Source organism: Dama dama, chromosome X, assembly GCF_033118175.1.
Source record: "Dama dama isolate Ldn47 chromosome X, ASM3311817v1, whole genome shotgun sequence".
In the NCBI taxonomy this organism is placed as follows: domain Eukaryota; kingdom Metazoa; phylum Chordata; class Mammalia; order Artiodactyla; family Cervidae; genus Dama; species Dama dama.
Window position 1 is genome coordinate 39,873,518 of NC_083714.1, and position 17,408 is coordinate 39,890,925.

The following is a 17,408-nucleotide window of genomic DNA, read 5'->3' on the forward strand; positions in this document are numbered from 1 at the left end:
GTCCCCTTCCTTCCTGTTTCCCCTCCCTTCCTCTCTCCCTCCCTCCTTTTCTTTCTCCTTTCCTTCACTTTTCAAAATTATATAGGTAATGTATGCTAATTATGAAAGAATCAAGCAGTACAGAATTGTATGGTATACAAAGGAAAAATCCTCAGTCCTCAGCCCCCCTCCTCCAACCCACCTTTCATGCCTAATAAACATAGAGACTTACCTTATTCCTTTTAATGACTGCATAGTATTCTGTAGTATGAATGTTCCATGGTTTATTTATGGGGTGCGAGGTAAGTTTCTGAAATATACCTTGAAATTGTTATAAAAGTTTAGAGGAAATGCAAGGAAGGTATAAATTGGATTGTTTGCTGCTGAAAATTCCATTTTATAGATAGCAATCATATCCATTTCTATAGCACTTTATACTTTGAAAACTGCCTTTGAAATATCACCTCATTTGATCCTCTTTTGTAGCAGCTCTGGGAAATAGGCAGATTATTATCTCCATTTTTACAGATAAGGAAACTGAGGCCCAGGAAAATGAAGGAACGGCAATAAGCAATACAGTCTCAAAGCTAGTTATGGATTCTCAGTCGGATCCTCTTCCAGCATGGGAAATTTAAACTGCATTTCATCTCTCAAGTCATAAAAGATTTAGACAGCCCCTTACTTCTAAGCTTGTAGTTTAGAAAATCCATCCAAGTCATACAAATTCCCTTATTATTCTAATGAGAAGAGCAGTAGCACACTTGGTAAATATGAAGAGCTTTATTAATGGCTGGTGCTCATAGCACGCCCAAGGCTCATTCGGTCTCCTAATTGGCTTCTGTTACTTTAAATATAAAGTGAGTCTATTCACTCCAAACCCTGTTTAGAAGTGGAAAGAAATACAATATGTTGCTGGCTTATTCTATAGAAAAAATGTTAAAATCAGTGGTAAATCATTCAGAAGTGTATTTTATTTAAAATCAGAAAATACCCACCAGTGCCTTACTGCCAAGCTTCTGTAATAGTTTCCATAGGATTTGTAGTTTTAATACCGCTTTCGGTTGGAGCAAGGGGGACTTCCAGTATGTTTCCCAAGTAAGCAGCTTTAGTTATGATTATTTAAGGAGAGAAGGTGGGTCAACGTAAGAAGAGAGTCAGGCTTCTCTAAACAGATGTGCTTTTAGAAATAGCAATGATTTGATGAATTACTTTTGTCTATCAGATCTTGCATAATGCTTGCTCCAAAAAGTTTAGGATCACTAAAACGGCAAATTGGGTTGAAGTTGTGTGCATTAAGGTTGAATATATCACCTCTGGGGAGGGTGGGGGCGGCTCTAGAGGGAGGGGATATATGTATACATATAGTTGATTCTTGCCTGGAGAATCCCAGGGATGGGAGCCTGGTGGGCTGCCGTCTATGGGGTCGCACAGAGTCGGACACTACTGACGTGACTTAGCAGCATAGTTGATTCACTTTGTTATATAGCAGAAAATAACATTGTAGAGCAATTATACTCCAATTAAAAAAAAAACAGTTTCTGAGATTTAAAGACAAAAGGTTGAATATGTCACCTTTTGTAATTATACATTTAATGACTGAGTTCCCCTCTGGGCTATCTGCCCCATGAGAGCAGGTATCTCTGTCTTATCTTTTCAGCACTGTATTCCCAGTGTGTAACACAGTGTCAACACATAGTAGGCACTCAATAAAATGTGTTAAGTGGATATGCAAATAAATCAGTCAATGAGGTGGCAGCCAAGCTGCATAACTCAGACAAATGTCTATATTGTGGCTGACTATGTCAGTTTTGGGTTTCCCTAGTGGCCCAGTGGTAAAGAACTCTCCCGCCAATGCAGGAGATGCAGGTTCGATTCCTGGGGCGGGATCCTTGAGAAGGAAATGGCAACCTACTCCAGTATTCTTGCCTGGGAAATCCCATGGACAGAGGAACCCAGTGGGCTACAGTCCATGGGGTCACAAGAGTTAGACACGACTGAGTGACTAGACAGCAACAACAAATGTTGGCTTTGAGCAATAGGCAAAGTCTTGTGTGGGATGCGAAGGACAAGTATAGTCACATGTGCTTGGAAATCATTTGTTCTGACTCTGAGCTCAGCTTATTTCTGGTTTTTTGATTGCAGGTTTAAACAATGAAAGAACACATTATATATCAGAAGCTTTATGGAACCATTCTCATGTCGAGTTTTATCTTTCTCTCAGGTAAGAAAATGTATTCTTATGGACTCTTTCAATATCTCGTGGACAGTAGGTTATCGAAATAAAGTATTTGACAAATTGTTGGGTTGCCTCTTAACGGCTTCCTGTTGGTTCATATGGCTATAGGACAAGTTGGAGCTTCAGCAAGTGAATCCGCTCACTCAGGATTACCTGTGATGGATGGAGAACTGGCCTCAAGTAGACAACAGCTTGGACTACTGCTGTCTTTGACATTTCGTAATGAAACTCTGAAATGCCATTTGGGGGCCAATCCGCACCGAACTGAAGTTTTGGTTTTACTTTTAGACTGTTTTCTTTTATGCATAATGCTTTATTTAAAGCTCCCTGAAGCATTATGATGTCATCTTCCTATCTCTTTTATTATATGTAGCAACAATCATAGAATACACATGGGAAAGTTGAGGTGTGCCAAAAGCTGGTCACTGATTCATGGTGAGGAACATGTATCTGATCCAGGAGGCCCAACTCTTGACTAGACTGTGATCAGAACAGAGATATATTCTGTCTTTATTTCTATTCTGCAGCAAATAGATGATTGAGACAGTTGAACTGCAGTAGCTGGTAATTTGGAGACTTAAGAATGAGATCGTTCTGGAAGACTGCAATGTCATCCATGTTAAGTGAATTCAGTAAGATAACATTGCTCATTTAGCACATCAGTCTTTAGCTAAAAGGCCATACATGCCAATGAGTGACAATTCCTTGATGAAATATACTTCGGGTTTAATTGGAATGGCCCCCAGATTTGAGAGCCAATCTTCTGGAAAAATACCAAATCATCGTCACCATCAGCAACAAACACTGACTGTGTGCAGGGCCTGATGGGAAACTCTGTTTCTCATAATGAAGCTTGAAATTGGATCTAGGGGTCACAGTGACAACTCGGTCGCCTGGCCTTGACTGCTTGCTAAGATGTTGATTTATCTTTTCCCAGTTTCCTCAAAGGCAGGATGTTTGTCTTGTTTCTTTATCCAAAGCATCCAGCATAGGTCTTGACACACAGCTGAGGCAGTCAGTACATATTTGTTGATTTAATAAATTAATGCAGTTTGAAATTATAAAACTTTGAACCCCTGTATGGTGGTGGTGTGTGTGACACAAACTCTAAGTGGATTTTGTGTGTGTGGTGGGTAAAGAGGGATCTAGGAATAGAGGGACCTAGAAGTCTTTCGTGAAGTTATGGAAGAAAAAGTTGAAGATTAGAATGGGTTTTGTGAGGAATGTCATTAATCAATGAAAATTACAATAGATGTATTGATTTTAAACCTTCAAATTCATGAATCAAGACAATGTTTCTCTCGAAACATCCCACCCTCGCCTTCTCCCACAGAGTCCAAAAGTCTGTTCTGTACATCTGTGTCTCTTTTTCTGTTTTGCATATAGGGTTATCATTACCATCTTTCTAAATTCCATATATATGTGTTAGTATACTGTACTGGTCTTTATCTTTCTAGCTTACTTCACTCTGTATAATGGGCTCCAGTTTCATCCACCTCATTAGGACTGGTTCAAATGAATTCTTTTTAATGGCTGAGTAATATTCCATGGTGTATATGTACCACAGCTTCCTTATCCATTCTTCTGCTGATGGGCGTCTAGGTTGCTTCCATGTCCTAGCTATTATAAACAGTGCTGCGATGAACATTGGGGTACACATGTCTCTTTCAGATCTGGTTTCCTCGGTGTGTATGCCCTGGAGTGGGATTGCTGGGTCATATGGCAGTTCTATTTCCAGTTTTTTAAGAAATCTCCACACTGTTTTCCATAGCGGCTGTACTAGTTTGCATTCCCACCAACAGTGTAAGAGGGTTCCCTTTTCTCCACACCCTCTCCAGCATTTATTGCTTGTAGACTTTTGGATAGCAGCCATCCTGACTGGCGTGTAATGGTACCTCAAACATGTATATTATCTAGGGTGAAACAGATCACCAGCCCAGATTGGATACATGAGACAAGCCCTCGGGCCTGGTGCACTGGGAAGACCCAGAGGGTTCGGGTAGAGAGGGAGGTGGGAGGGGGAATCGGGATGGGGAATACATGTAAATCCATGGCTGATTCATGTCAATGTATGACTAAAACCACTACAATATTAAAAAAAAAAGAAGACAATGTTTCTTTTAGGTTATCCAACAATTAGTTTTCATTGTCCTTCAATTGGTGAGAAATTCATCATTTTTTCCTGGGGAAAAAATCGGTTCTTGAAACAGTGGTGTAACTCAGGTTCATTCCCCATCGGACTTCAGATGAGTCTCCAGCTTCCCGACTGTGAGGGTCTTCGTGAGAGACAGGGTGAGGTCAAGCCTAGATCGGGCAGAAGGTGATTCAGATGCCATCACTGGATGAGGCCAGAGTATGGAGGAAAACCACATCCACAGAGAGAATATCAAGGGTCAAGAAGAAGAAATCAAATCTGTCATAAGCCCTAAAGGGTGAGAGCAGCGCCAGCAAGGAGGGAGTGAAGATTGAGGTCAGGAACCGAATGGCTGCAGAATGGAGGGGAAAGGGGAAAGAGAAGGGAAAGAATAACGCAGAAATAGCTGCTGGGCTCCCTGCTTTTTAAAAACAATTTTTTATTTTTTTAAAATTGGAGTATAATTGCTTTCCCATGTTGTATTAGTTTGTGCTGTACAACGAAGTGAATCTGCCATAAGTGTACATATATCCCCTCCCTCCTGAACCTCCCTCCCACCATCCCCCATCCCACCCTTCTAGGTCATCACAGCTGAGCTCCCTGTGCTGTCCAGCTGTTTCCCACTAGCTATCTATTTTCAGGGCAGGAATAGAGACGCAGACACAGGGAATGGACTTGTCGGTCCCAGCTTTTACTTTTGCTCTTTGATAGCCTGTTCTCAACAGAGCAATCAGAGAAAGCCTTTAAAGTACTAAGTCAGTCACTCTTTTACTCAAAACTTGTCAGTCCATCTCCATCACAATTAGGATACTCTTGTAATTAGCCCTAAAGAGCGCTGCATGGTCTGGTTTCCCAGTGCCTCTTGGGCCTCATTTCCTACCACACTTCCTCTCTCTCACTCCAGACACACCTTCCTAGTCCTCGAGTGTGGCCAGCACAGTCCCATCTCAAGGCCTTTGCACATACTATTACCCATGTCTGGGTCGCTCTTACTTCACATCTTTGTAACCCTAGCTCTTTTTCATCTCCTAGGACTAACGTGACTCTTCTTCAGAGAGGTCATCCTTAACTGTCTGATTGAATGTAAGCATTCCTGATCCACCCTCCCCCACTTTCTAGCTCATCAGCCTTTTAATTTCCTTCAGAGCACAGTTTAGAGTTCATAATTCTCTTGTTGAGTGATTGTCTCTCTCTCTCTGGAATGTTAAGGCCAGGAACTTGGTGTGGACAATGTGTTCACTCTATCACTGTATTCCAACACTGCCACATAATCAGGGCTCAATGACCATCATTGTTGAGTAAATGAATGTTCCAGGATGCTTCTGGCTTTATGAATAAGAATATCTATTTTGTTGAGTGAGACTGGGCCTTGGATGCAAGATTTGAAGGGACAATCTCATTACCTTTGTGAAGGTGATTCCTCTGCCTCTTGGCAAGCCACATACATGGTCTGGAGGAGAGGCCATGTTGGATAACTCTGTGACTGGACTGGTGAGAGAAATGAGGCTCAAAGTTGGATGCTTCTATATATGGAAGATCTGTTTTTTTCATTTTTGTTTTTACATTTGTAGGGGGCAAATTTATTCATTGATGGTAGGAAATTTTTTTCTATATGTAAAGTTCCAGGTTAGTATACCATCTGTTTTAATTAGTTAAAATTTATTGAAGTATAATTGATTTACAATATTATATTAGTTTCAGCTGTACAGCATAGTGACAATATTTTTACAGATTATAATCCATTAAGAGTTATTACAAGATAATGACTTGAATTGCCTGTGCTATATAATATATCCTTATAGCTTATTTTGTACATAATAATATGTAATTAATACCCTACTCCTATATTATCCCTTCCTCCACTGCTTGTCTATTTCCTATATCTATGAGTCTGTTTTGCATATACATTCATTTGTGTTACTTTTTAGAGTCCATGTATAAATGATATCATACTGTATCTCTCTCTGTCTGACTTATTTCACTAAACATAATATTCTCTAGGTCCATCTGAGCTGCTGCAAGTGGCTGAATTTCATTCTTTTTATGGATGCATAATATTCCATTGTGTGTATATGAGTGTATATATATACATCTTTTAAAAAATGTTAATACTTATATAAAATATTATTGTCAATAATATCAAAATATTAGTAATACCAACATTGTCAGGATACCTTTGCCTTATTAAGCTGTATCAGTATTAAGGTTCAGTTTGGAAATAGTACCATAAGTACCACATCTTCTTTATCTGTTCATCTGTCAGTGGACACTTAGGTTCCTTCCATATTTTGGCTATGTGAATAGTGCTACTTTGATCACTGGGTGCATGTATCTTTTCTAATCAGTGTTTTCATTTTTTCCAAATATATACCAGATGGTGGAATTGCTGGGTCATATGGTAACTCTATTTTTAGTTTTTTGAGGAGCTCCACACTGTTTTCCATAGTGACTGCACCAATTTGCAATCTCATAAACAGTGTACAAGGGTTTATCTAAAGAATAGTTGGTTGCTCACAAGACCAGAGGGAAGTATAGGTAGTAGATGGCAGTAGCCATCATCATGTGGATGGTTGTCTACATGATGGCCACAGTGATGTGGGTCATGGAGCTCCCCAGTATCCAGCATGTATCTACTGTATCTACTTAAACAGCCAAGGCTGGGCTACTAAATTTTTCAATGCTCTTGGATATTATTTTGCAAAGATTTGTGTACTGAGAGCCAGAAGAGCCCTTTTATGAGTAATGACATTTCCTTCATTGAGGCAGGCATGGTATACCCTTGGCAGAATATTTACCTTCAGAATTGGCAGATTCTTTACAGGATTGGTACAACCAACAACTCTAGGGAGCCCCTTCCCTCAAATCAGCTCTGATTCCTGCCCCTCCCTGGACAGGAGGTATTGCCAGGTGGTTAGCTGGGCTTTGAAACTTACACAGTATTATGAGTTGAATTGTATCCCTCCCACAATTCATATGTTGAAGTCTTAACCCTCAGCACCTGAGAATGTGACCATGTTTGGAAATAGGGTCATTACAAACGTAATTAGTACATTATTAAAAAGATGAAGTTATACTGTAGTAGTATGGACCCCTAATCCAATATGACTGGTGGTCCTTATACAAAGGGGACATTTGGACACAGACAGGCACACAAGAAGAAAGCCATGAGAGGATAAAGGCAGAAATTAGGGTGATGCAGCAGAAGCCACGGAACACCCCATATTGCCAGTAAACCACCAGAAACTAGGAGAGAGGCCAGGAAGAGATTTTTCCCTCAGGGGCCTCAGAAGGAAACGACCCTGCCTACACTTTGACCTCAGACTTCTAGCCTCCGGAACTGTGAGACAATACATTTCTGTTGTTTATGGTACTTTGCTTACAGCTCCCTGGCAACTTATTCCACTCAGACACTCGGTCAGGGTCTCTGGATCAGAACTCTTGCGTAGAGGAAAGCAAGTTTTTTTATGGGGGATAAACAGTGACCAGGTCATGCCCACAGTGCCTAGCCAGGGAGGAACCCCATTTGTTCACTCCTCCTAAGATGGTGCAGAGCAGTGTTCCTGAAATCTCAGTCCCCTAACCTTAGAAACACTTTAACAGTTCAAGGAGAATCTTTACCAAGAGAGGACAGGAAAGCAACTATAGAATATATCTGATGATTACTTATCCTGTCTTCAGAAAACAAAGGGACTTTGCTGAAAAAAATCATTCTGATTATCTACCTCTTAGGGTTCTAATTTTTTGTGTGTGTGGCCACATGGCATGTAGGGTCCTGTTCCTCAACGCAGGGTCTAACCCGTGCCCCCTGCAGTGGAAGTGTGGATTCTCAATCACTGGACCACCAGGAAAGTCCCTAGAATTTTTATTCACTGTCTTTTACTTATTTTATTTTTTAAAATTTGTCTATCTATCTATCATCTATTTATTTTTGGCTGTGCTACTTGCAGAACCTTAGTTCCTCGACCAGGGATTAAACCTGGGTCACAGCAGTGACAGCGCCAAGTCCTAACCACTGGTCTGCCAAAGAATTCCCTCACTGACTTTTACAATGAATGTGTTCGTTACTTTTGGGGTCTGATAGGGAGAGTGAATTCTCTCCTGATATTTTGCCAAAGATTTTCTAAAACAGAGGGCAGGGCACACAAGTTCAGTTTGTAGTTCAGAATTTGTCATCCTATGACAGATGCTTCACCCACATCGCTGATAACTTTTGCACAATGGACAGCCCTCCATCTACCCACTTGTTAGCTTCCAACTCAGTGCCCTAATACAGGGCACAACCATTATATTCAGTATATAGCAATAAAGGACCTACTATGTGCCAATCATTATGCTGGGCACTGGAAACTGGCAGTAGGGGCCAAGGCTCCAGTTATACCACTGCTCTGAAAATCAGATAATAAAAAGCAGGAGCATTCTGGGGGAAACTGGCATTGTTTAGTGCTCAGTGAATTCAATTCTGCTTAAAAATTGCTTAAACTTGGCATCATCAGGCCAAGCTTTGGAATTTAGCAAAAAACAAAATTACATACTGAATAACTATTGTGGCAAGAATATTATTTTCCCTCAGGCTCTGCTAGAGAAAGACCTGGGGCATGATCTTGCTATATCACTCTGCTAGAGAGTTTTAAAATGGTAGCTGATAGATAAAGACATCCTGAGAAAAGAAAATACAGATCAATATCCCATATGAATTTTGATGCAAAAATTCTTTTTTTAATTAATTAATTTATTTTAATTGGAGGCTAATTACTTTACAGTATTGTAGTGGTTTTTGCCACACACTGACATGAATCAGCCCTGGGTGTACATGTGTTCCCCATCCTGAACCCCCCTCCCACCTCCCTCTCCATCCCATCCCTCAGGGTCATCCCAGTGCTCCGGCCCTGAGCACCCTGTCTCAGATGCAAAAATTCTTAACAAAATACTAACAGACAAAATCCAGTTGCATATTAAGAGGATTATCTACCCTGACAAGTGGAATTTATGTCAGGAATGCAAAGGTGGTTCAACATATAAAATTAACATATCAGTACAATACACTGCATGAATAGATTGAAGGGAAAAGACACATGATCATATTAATTGATGTAGAAAAAGTATTTGAAAAAATCCAACACCCTTTCACGATAAAAGCATTCAACACACTAGAAATAGGACATAACTTCCTCAACTTGTAAAGGGCATCTATGAAAACCCCATAGTGAACATAATTTTTAATGGTGAAAAACTGAAAGCTTTTTCTTTAGATGAGGAACAATACTAGAATATCCATTTTCACCACTTCTATTCAATATTATTCTGGAAGTTCTAGTCAAAGCAATTGGGCAAGAAAAAGAAACAAGACATCCAAACTGGAAAGAAAAAGTAAAACTATATTCACAGATAGTATAATCTTACATAAAGAACATCCTCAGGAATAAAAAAAAAAAGGATATTTAAGTTAGCAAAGATACTCAGCAAAGTTGCAGGATACAATATCAACATACACAAATTAGTCATATTTCTATGCACTAGCAATGAGCATCTGAAATGAAATTAGGAAAACAATTTTGTTTACAATACTATCTAAAAGAATAAAATGCCTAGGAATAAATTTAACCAAGTAGGTGAAAGATTTCTACACTTAAACCACAAACATTGCTAAAATAAAGAAGACCTAAATAAATGGAAAAGCTCCCATGTTTATAGATTTAATATTAAGATAGCATATACCCCAAAGAGATCTCTAGATTCAATGCAAACCCTATCAAACTTCCAATGCTCTTTTTTTACAAATATGGAATAACAGATCCCACAATTCATATGGAGTTGCAAGGAGCACTAAATAGGCAACACACCCTTGAAAAAGAACAAAATTAGAAGACTCATACCTCCTGATTTAAAAGCTTATTACAAAGCTACAATGATCAAAACAATACCTTATTGGCATAAGGATAGACATGGATTAATGGAACAGAATTAGAATCCAGAAAGAAACCCATACACATCTGGTCAATTTATTACTTTTTCCTCATTGAATGGTCTCAAGGGTACCAAGACCATTCAATGAGGAAAAGTAATCTTCAACAAAAAGTGATGGGAAAACTGGATATACAAACATATATCTATTGTATACATAAAAATACATGTAAACACAGGTAAAAGAATAAAGTTCATACCATATACAAAAATTAACATGGATGAAAGAGCTAAATATAAGAACTACAACTATAAAATTTTTATTAGAGAGCATAGAGGTAAATCATCATGACCTTGGAGTAGATTTGACAGTAGATTTTTAGAAATGACACCAAAAGAACAAGAACAAAAGAAAAATAGGTAAATTATACTTCATCAAAATTAAAATCTTTAGTGCATCAAAAGACATTATCAAGAAAGTTAAAAGACAGCCCACAGGGACTTCCCTGGCAGTTCAGTGGTTGCTGTGCTGTGTTCAGTATTTGACTCTTGGCAATCCCATGGACTGTAGCCTTCCAGGCTCCTCTATCCATGGAATTTTCCAGGCAAGAATACTGGAGTGGGTTGCCATGTCCTCCTCCAGGGGATCTTCCTAACCCAGGAACTGAACCTGCATCTCTTGCATCTCCTGCATTGGCAGGCAGATTTTTTACCTCTAGCACCACCCGGGAAGCCCCTGGCAGTTCTGTGGTTAGGACTCTGCAATTTTGTTGCAGGGGACATGAGTTCTATCCCTAGTTGGGGAACTAAGATCCTACATGCTCCATGGCATGGCCAAAAAAGAAAAGAAGAAGAAAAAAAGAGCCTACAGAAGGGGAAATATATGCAGGTCATCTATTTCAACATATTTCATAAGGTCCTAGTACACAGAATACATTAAGAGTGCTTATAACTCAACAATAAAAAGACAACCCATTTTTAAAAATGGGCAATGGACTTCAATAGACTTTTCGCCAAAGAAGATATGTAAATAGCCAACAAACACATGAAAAGATGGTCAATATCATTAGTCGTTGCTGCTGCTGCTGCTGCTGCTAAGTCACTTCAGTAGTGTCCGACTCTATGCAACCCCGTAGACAGCAACCCACCAGGCTCCCCCGTCCCTGGGATTCTCTAGGCAAGAACATTGGAGTGGGTTGTCATTTCCTTCTCCAATGCATGAAAATGAAAAGTGAAAGTGAAGTCGCTCAGTTGTGTCCAACTCTTAGTGACCCCATGGACTGCAGCCCACCAGGCTCCTCCATCCATGGGATTTTCCAGGCAAGAGTACTGGAGTGGGGTGCCATTGCCTTCTCCGCATTAGTCGTTAGGGAAATGCAAATCAAACTCACAATGAGATGCCACTCACACCCTGTCGGATGGCTATAGTATTTTTTAAACCCCAGAAAACAATGGTTGGCAAGGAGGTAAAGTTGGAACCCTCATAGATTGCCGGTGGAAAACAGTTTGGCTGTTACTCAGTAAGTTAAACATAAAATTACTATATGACCCACTCCTAGGTATACACACAAAAGCAATGAAAACATGTTCAAGCACAACAAATAGCATGAAAGTTCATAGCAGCACTATTCATAATAGCCAAAAGGTAGAAACAACCCAAATATCCATTAATAGATTTTTTTTATGTCTGATCTTATTTATTTGTTACTCTTAGAACATCTCATTTTTGACTGGACTCAGTCTTAGAAGTAGAAGCTCTCAGAGAGGACAGCCTCTGTCTCTTGGCAGTCTGTTCCTGCTGTTTTTCTTTGGCCTCCCTCATTCTCTTGGCCAAAAGTTTAGCATATTCTGCAGCCTCTTCTTTGTTTTTCTTAGTACGCTGTTTCTTCAGAGCAATACGTCGGCGTTTGTGTTGCAGAACTCGTGGAATCACGAGACGCTGAATCTTGGGTGCTTTAGTCCTAGGTTTCTTACTGTCTTTGTTTAGGGGCTTTCACACAACATACTGGCGGACATCATCTTCTTTAGAGAGACTGAAAAGTTTGCGGATTCTGCTAGCTCTTTTGGGACCCAGGCGACGAGGCACTGTAGTATCAGTGAGTCCAGGAATATCCTTCTCCCCTTTTTTCACGATGACCAAATTGAGAACACTCAGATTGGCATCCACAATGCAACCCCGTACAGATTTGCACTTTGTCTCTCCAGTCCTCCTTGGTATGCCCCTTACTCAGTAGCAGGCAAACTCGGCCATGGGTCAAGACACCCTGCTTCATGGGGAAACCCTGCTTATCGTTCCCACCACTGATTCGGACCACGTAACCCTTCCATTCTTCACCCAGAATGTCAGCAGCAACTTCTGTGGCCATACGCTTCTTGTAGAAGGTACGAAGTTTTTGTTCATCGTCCACTTCAATGAGCTTCTGGCAGCCAGTGGCCGGGAAAGAGATGCTCAGCTTCATTCTGAAGCAGCCAACAGGCTCCGAGGCACCACGAAAAAGAGACCCAACTTTTGCTTAGCCCAGGCTCTTCCAGTTCTCACGAGATGTGCAGATGCCCCATTAATAGATTAATTTTTAAAATGTGGTATACCCATACAATGGAATATTATTCAGCCATATAAAAGAATGAAGTACTGACACATGCTATGACATGGATGAACCTTTAAGACATTATGCTAAGTGAAATAAGCCAGACACAAAAAGCCACATTGTATGATTTCATTTGTATGAACTGTCTAGAATAAGCAAATCCACAGAGACAGAAAGCAGATTAGTGGTTGCCAGGGGCCAAGCTGAGGAGAGTTACTGCTTAACTGGTACAGGGTTTCCTTTGGGAGTGATGAAAAGTTCTGGAAATAGATAATAGAGATGTTTGTACACCATTGTGAATATATTAAATGTCACTGAATTGTACACTTTAAAATGAGTAAAATGGTGAATTTTATGTTATATGTGTTTTATCAAAACAAATACAATGGTGCCTGGTACTCCTGGTGGCTGTAACTTTGTCACTGAAATGAGGTTTATGATAGGGTTTTCCTAACATGGAGAACACATATGTCATAATGTTAAGTGAGGAAAGCAGGGCACCACATTTTTCACACAATATGTTCTCAGTAACAAAGAAACAAGCAAAAACCATGTATGGAACAAAGCAAATATTGTAAAATGTTTACAGTGGTTGTCTCTGGGTGGTGGGACACTGGCTGACTTTGTTATCTTTTTACTTTCTAATACTTCCCATTTTTTTCTTTTAAAAAGCATGTACAGTATCACTTTTATAATGGAAAAAACACTTCTTTTTTTAAAGTGGGAGAAACAATAAATGTAATTTAAAATAAAAGGAAACAGAGGGTAGAGGCGAAGAGACACAGAGGAGCCAAATCAAGAGAGAACACACTTCAGGGGAGCAATCATGCAATTTGAACTTGAAAATTGCCAGGGAACAGATGGCAGCATCCAAGCAGACATCTGCAGTGGATAGTTTAATCATATGCAAAGACACAAGTGGCTTTGAAGCAGGCACTGGAGAGGCCCAGCAGAGAATGCTGGTTGGCTGGCCAAACAGAAGGACAAAGCTCCTGTCCCATCTCATCAGAGCCCGGCCTCCTTGGAGCCCTACTTGGGGCGTGGAGGCTGCAGAAAGGGCTCAGTGTGGATGTGCTTGCATGTGTGAGGGCGTGAAAGAGCTGGTGGGAGAAGAGACCTCTCATGATAACAATGGCAAACAGGGCAGCTGACATTTACATGGGGCTTTACAGTTTATCAACTTTCTCACATATGTGACTGAAGCGTTAGTTATTGCCTGAACTTGTTACTTATTGCATCTACTTTCTCTTTTTTTTTCATTTAGTTTTATTAGTTGGAGGCTAATTACTTTACAATATTGTAGTGGTTTTTGCCATACATTGACATGAATCAGCCATGGATTTACATGTGTTCCCCATCCCGATCCCCCCTCCCACCTCCCTCCCCATCCCAATCCCTCTGGGTCTTCCCAGTGCATCAGCCCTGAGCACTTGTCTCATGCATCCAACCTGGGCTGGTGATCTGTTTCTCCCTTGATAGTATACTTATTTCAGTGCTGTTCTCTCAGAACATCCCACCCTCACCTTCTCCCACAGAGTCCAAAAGTCTGTTCTGTACATCTGTGTCTCTTTTTCTGTCCTGCATATGGGATTATCTTTACCATCTTTTTAAATTCCGTATATATGTGTTAGTATACTGTATCGGTGTTTTTCTTTCTGGCTTACTTCACTCTGTATAATGGCCTCCAGTTTCATCCATCTAGTTAGAACTGATTCAAATGAATTCTTTTTAATGGCTGGGTAATATTCCATTGTGTATATGTACCATAGCTTCCTTATCCATTCGTCTGCTGATGGGCATCTAGGTTGCTTCTATGTCCTGGCAATTATAAACAGTGCTGCGATGAACATTGGGGTGCATGTACCTCTTTCAGATCTAGTTTCCTCGGTGTGTATGCCCAGCAGTGGGATTGCTGGGTCATATGGCAGTTCTATTTCCAGTTTTTTAAGGAATCTCCACACTGTTCTCCATAGTGGCTGTACTAGTTTGCATTCCCACCAACAGTGTAAGAGGGTTCCCTTTTCTCCACACCCTCTCCAGCATTTATTGCTTGTAGACTTTTGGATAGCAGCCATCCTGACTGGTATGTAATGGTACCTCATTGTGGTTTTGTGCATCTACTTTCATAACATCCCTCCAAGGTAGGTCATTATTCCTCCTGTTTTACCATGGAGGAACGAGACATAGAGAAGTGATGTTAGTTTATTTAACATTCATATAGTGCTCACTATGTGCCAGATACTGTCTTAAAAGCTTTCACATGGGAGAGGGATAAATTAGGAATTTAGGAATAACATGTACACACTATATATACACTATTATATGCAGCATAGATAACCATATAGCACAGGGAATTATATTCAATGTCTTATAATAATCTATAATGGAAAAAAATCTGGAAAAGAATGTGTGTGTGTGTATTCAGTTCTATATATATATATGTATCTGAATCCCTTTGCTGTGCACCTGAAGCTAAACAACATTGTAAATCAACTATACTTTAGTAAGACATTTTAAAATATTTGAATGCTTTTACCTGCATTCATTTCCCATGTTCGTGCAGCTAGGGAAGGGTTAAAACTGGGGCTTGAATCTAGCCTTTATGGATTTCACTATACCACATTTCTGCTCAAAGTAGCCCAGATGGTAAAGATTCTGCCTGCAATGCAGGAGACTCGGCTTCAATCCCTGGGTTGGGAAGATCCCCTGGAAAAGGAAATGGCAATCCACTCCAGTATTGTGGACTGGAGAATTCCATGGACAGAGGAGCCTTGCAGGCTACAGTCCATGGGGACACAAAGAGTCGGACATGACTGAGTGACTAACACACACACACAAGCAGAAGTTACCTCTATCTGCAGAACCCCAAGTATGGCCACAAGTGGTTTCTATCTATCTATCATTTATCCACACATCCATCTTTTTTTCTGATTAGAAATGTAACACTTTATTTATAAAGATCGCAAACATTGAAATAAATAACAGAGAAAGTAAAAATTCCCCTAAACCCTCAAACCTAAAGATACTCATTCTTATCTGTTTGGTATATATTCTTTCAGATTTTTTCTAGTGTTTGCCAGCACACACACTTTTCTCTTATTTTTGAAATAGGATCTGGCACATAGATAATATTTTCCGCCATTTATGTAACTCCCATTTCACATAATAGTAAACTTTGGGAATCTCTCCACGACTCTATACATCTACTTTGTTTTATGACTCCATTGTATACAGATGACGATTATCTAGTCACTTTTTGGTAGACATAGAGATTTTCCTATTTTTTTCTCAATTACAAACAATGCTGCAATAAATATCCTTGTTCAGTTCAGTTCAGTCGCTCAGTCATGTCCAACTCTTAGCGACCCCATGGACTGCAGCACGCCAAGCCTCCCTGTCCATCACCAACTCCCAGAGTTTACTCAAACTCATGTCCATTGAGTCAGTGATGCCATCCAACCATCTCATCCTCTGTTGTCCCCTTCTCCTCCCACCTTCAATCTTTCCCAGCATCAGGGTCTTTTCAAATGAGTCAGTTCTTCCCATTAGGTGGCGAAAGTACTGGAGTTTCAGCTTCAGCATCAGTCTTTCCAATGAATATTCAGGACTGACTTCCTTTAGGATGGACTGGTTGGGTCTCCTTGTAAGGAGTCCAGGGGACTCTCAAGAGTCTTTTCCAACACCACAGTTCAAAAGCATCAATTCTTTGGCATTCAGCTTTCTTTATGGTCCAACTCTCACATCCATACACGACTACTGGAAAAACCATAGCCTTGACTAGACAGACCTTTGTTGGCAAAGTAATGTTCCTGCTTTTTAATATGCTGTCTAGATTGGTCATAGCTTTTCTTCCAAGGAGCAAGAGTCTTCTACTTTCATGGCTGCAGTCACCATCTGCAATGATTTTGGAGCTCCCCAAAATAAAATCTGTCACTGTTTCCATTGTTTCCCCATCTCTTTGCCATGAAGTGATGGGACCAGATGCCATGATCCTAGTTTTCTCAGATCATGTTGAGTTTTAAGCCAACTTTTTCACTCTCCTCTTTCACTTTTATCAAGAGGCTCTTTAATTCTTCTTCACTTTCTGCCATAAGGGTGGTGTCATCTGCATATCTGAGGTTATTGATATTTCTCCTGGCAATCTTGATTCCAGCTTGTTCTTCTTCCAGCCCAGCGTTTCTCATGATGTACTCTTCATAGAAGTTGAATAAACAGGATGACAATATACAGCCTTGATGTACTCCTTTCCCGATTTGGAACCAGTCTGTTGTTCCATGTCCAATTCTAACTATTGCTTCTTAAACTGCATACAGATTTCTCAAGAGGCAGGTCAGCTGGTCTGGTGTTCCCATCTCTTGAAGAATTTTTCACAGTTTGTTGTGATCCACACAGTCAAAGGCTTTGGCATAGTCAATAAAGCAGAAGTTTTTCTGCAACTCTCTTGCTTTTTCGATGATCCAACAGATATTGGCAATTTGATCTCTGGTTCCTCTGTCTTTTCTAAATCCAGCGTGAACATCTGGAAGTTCATGGTTCACGTACTGTTAAAGCCTGGCTTGGAGAATTTTGA

The 17,408-nt window shown here is 40.2% G+C and overlaps 1 protein-coding gene and 1 pseudogene across 1 annotated transcript in view; one reads left to right on the forward strand and one right to left on the reverse strand.

The window, feature by feature from the left end:
* Positions 1–2,130: 2,130 nt before the first annotated feature.
* Positions 2,131–17,408, forward strand: part of ADGRG4 (adhesion G protein-coupled receptor G4) — a 111,078-nt gene continuing 95,800 nt past the window's right edge. The window contains 1 exon segment of the mRNA XM_061137545.1: positions 2,131–2,200. Within this exon segment, the coding sequence (XP_060993528.1) occupies positions 2,131–2,200 (70 nt within the window).
* LOC133051513 (small ribosomal subunit protein eS6-like) lies at positions 11,965–12,720 on the reverse strand (annotated as a pseudogene).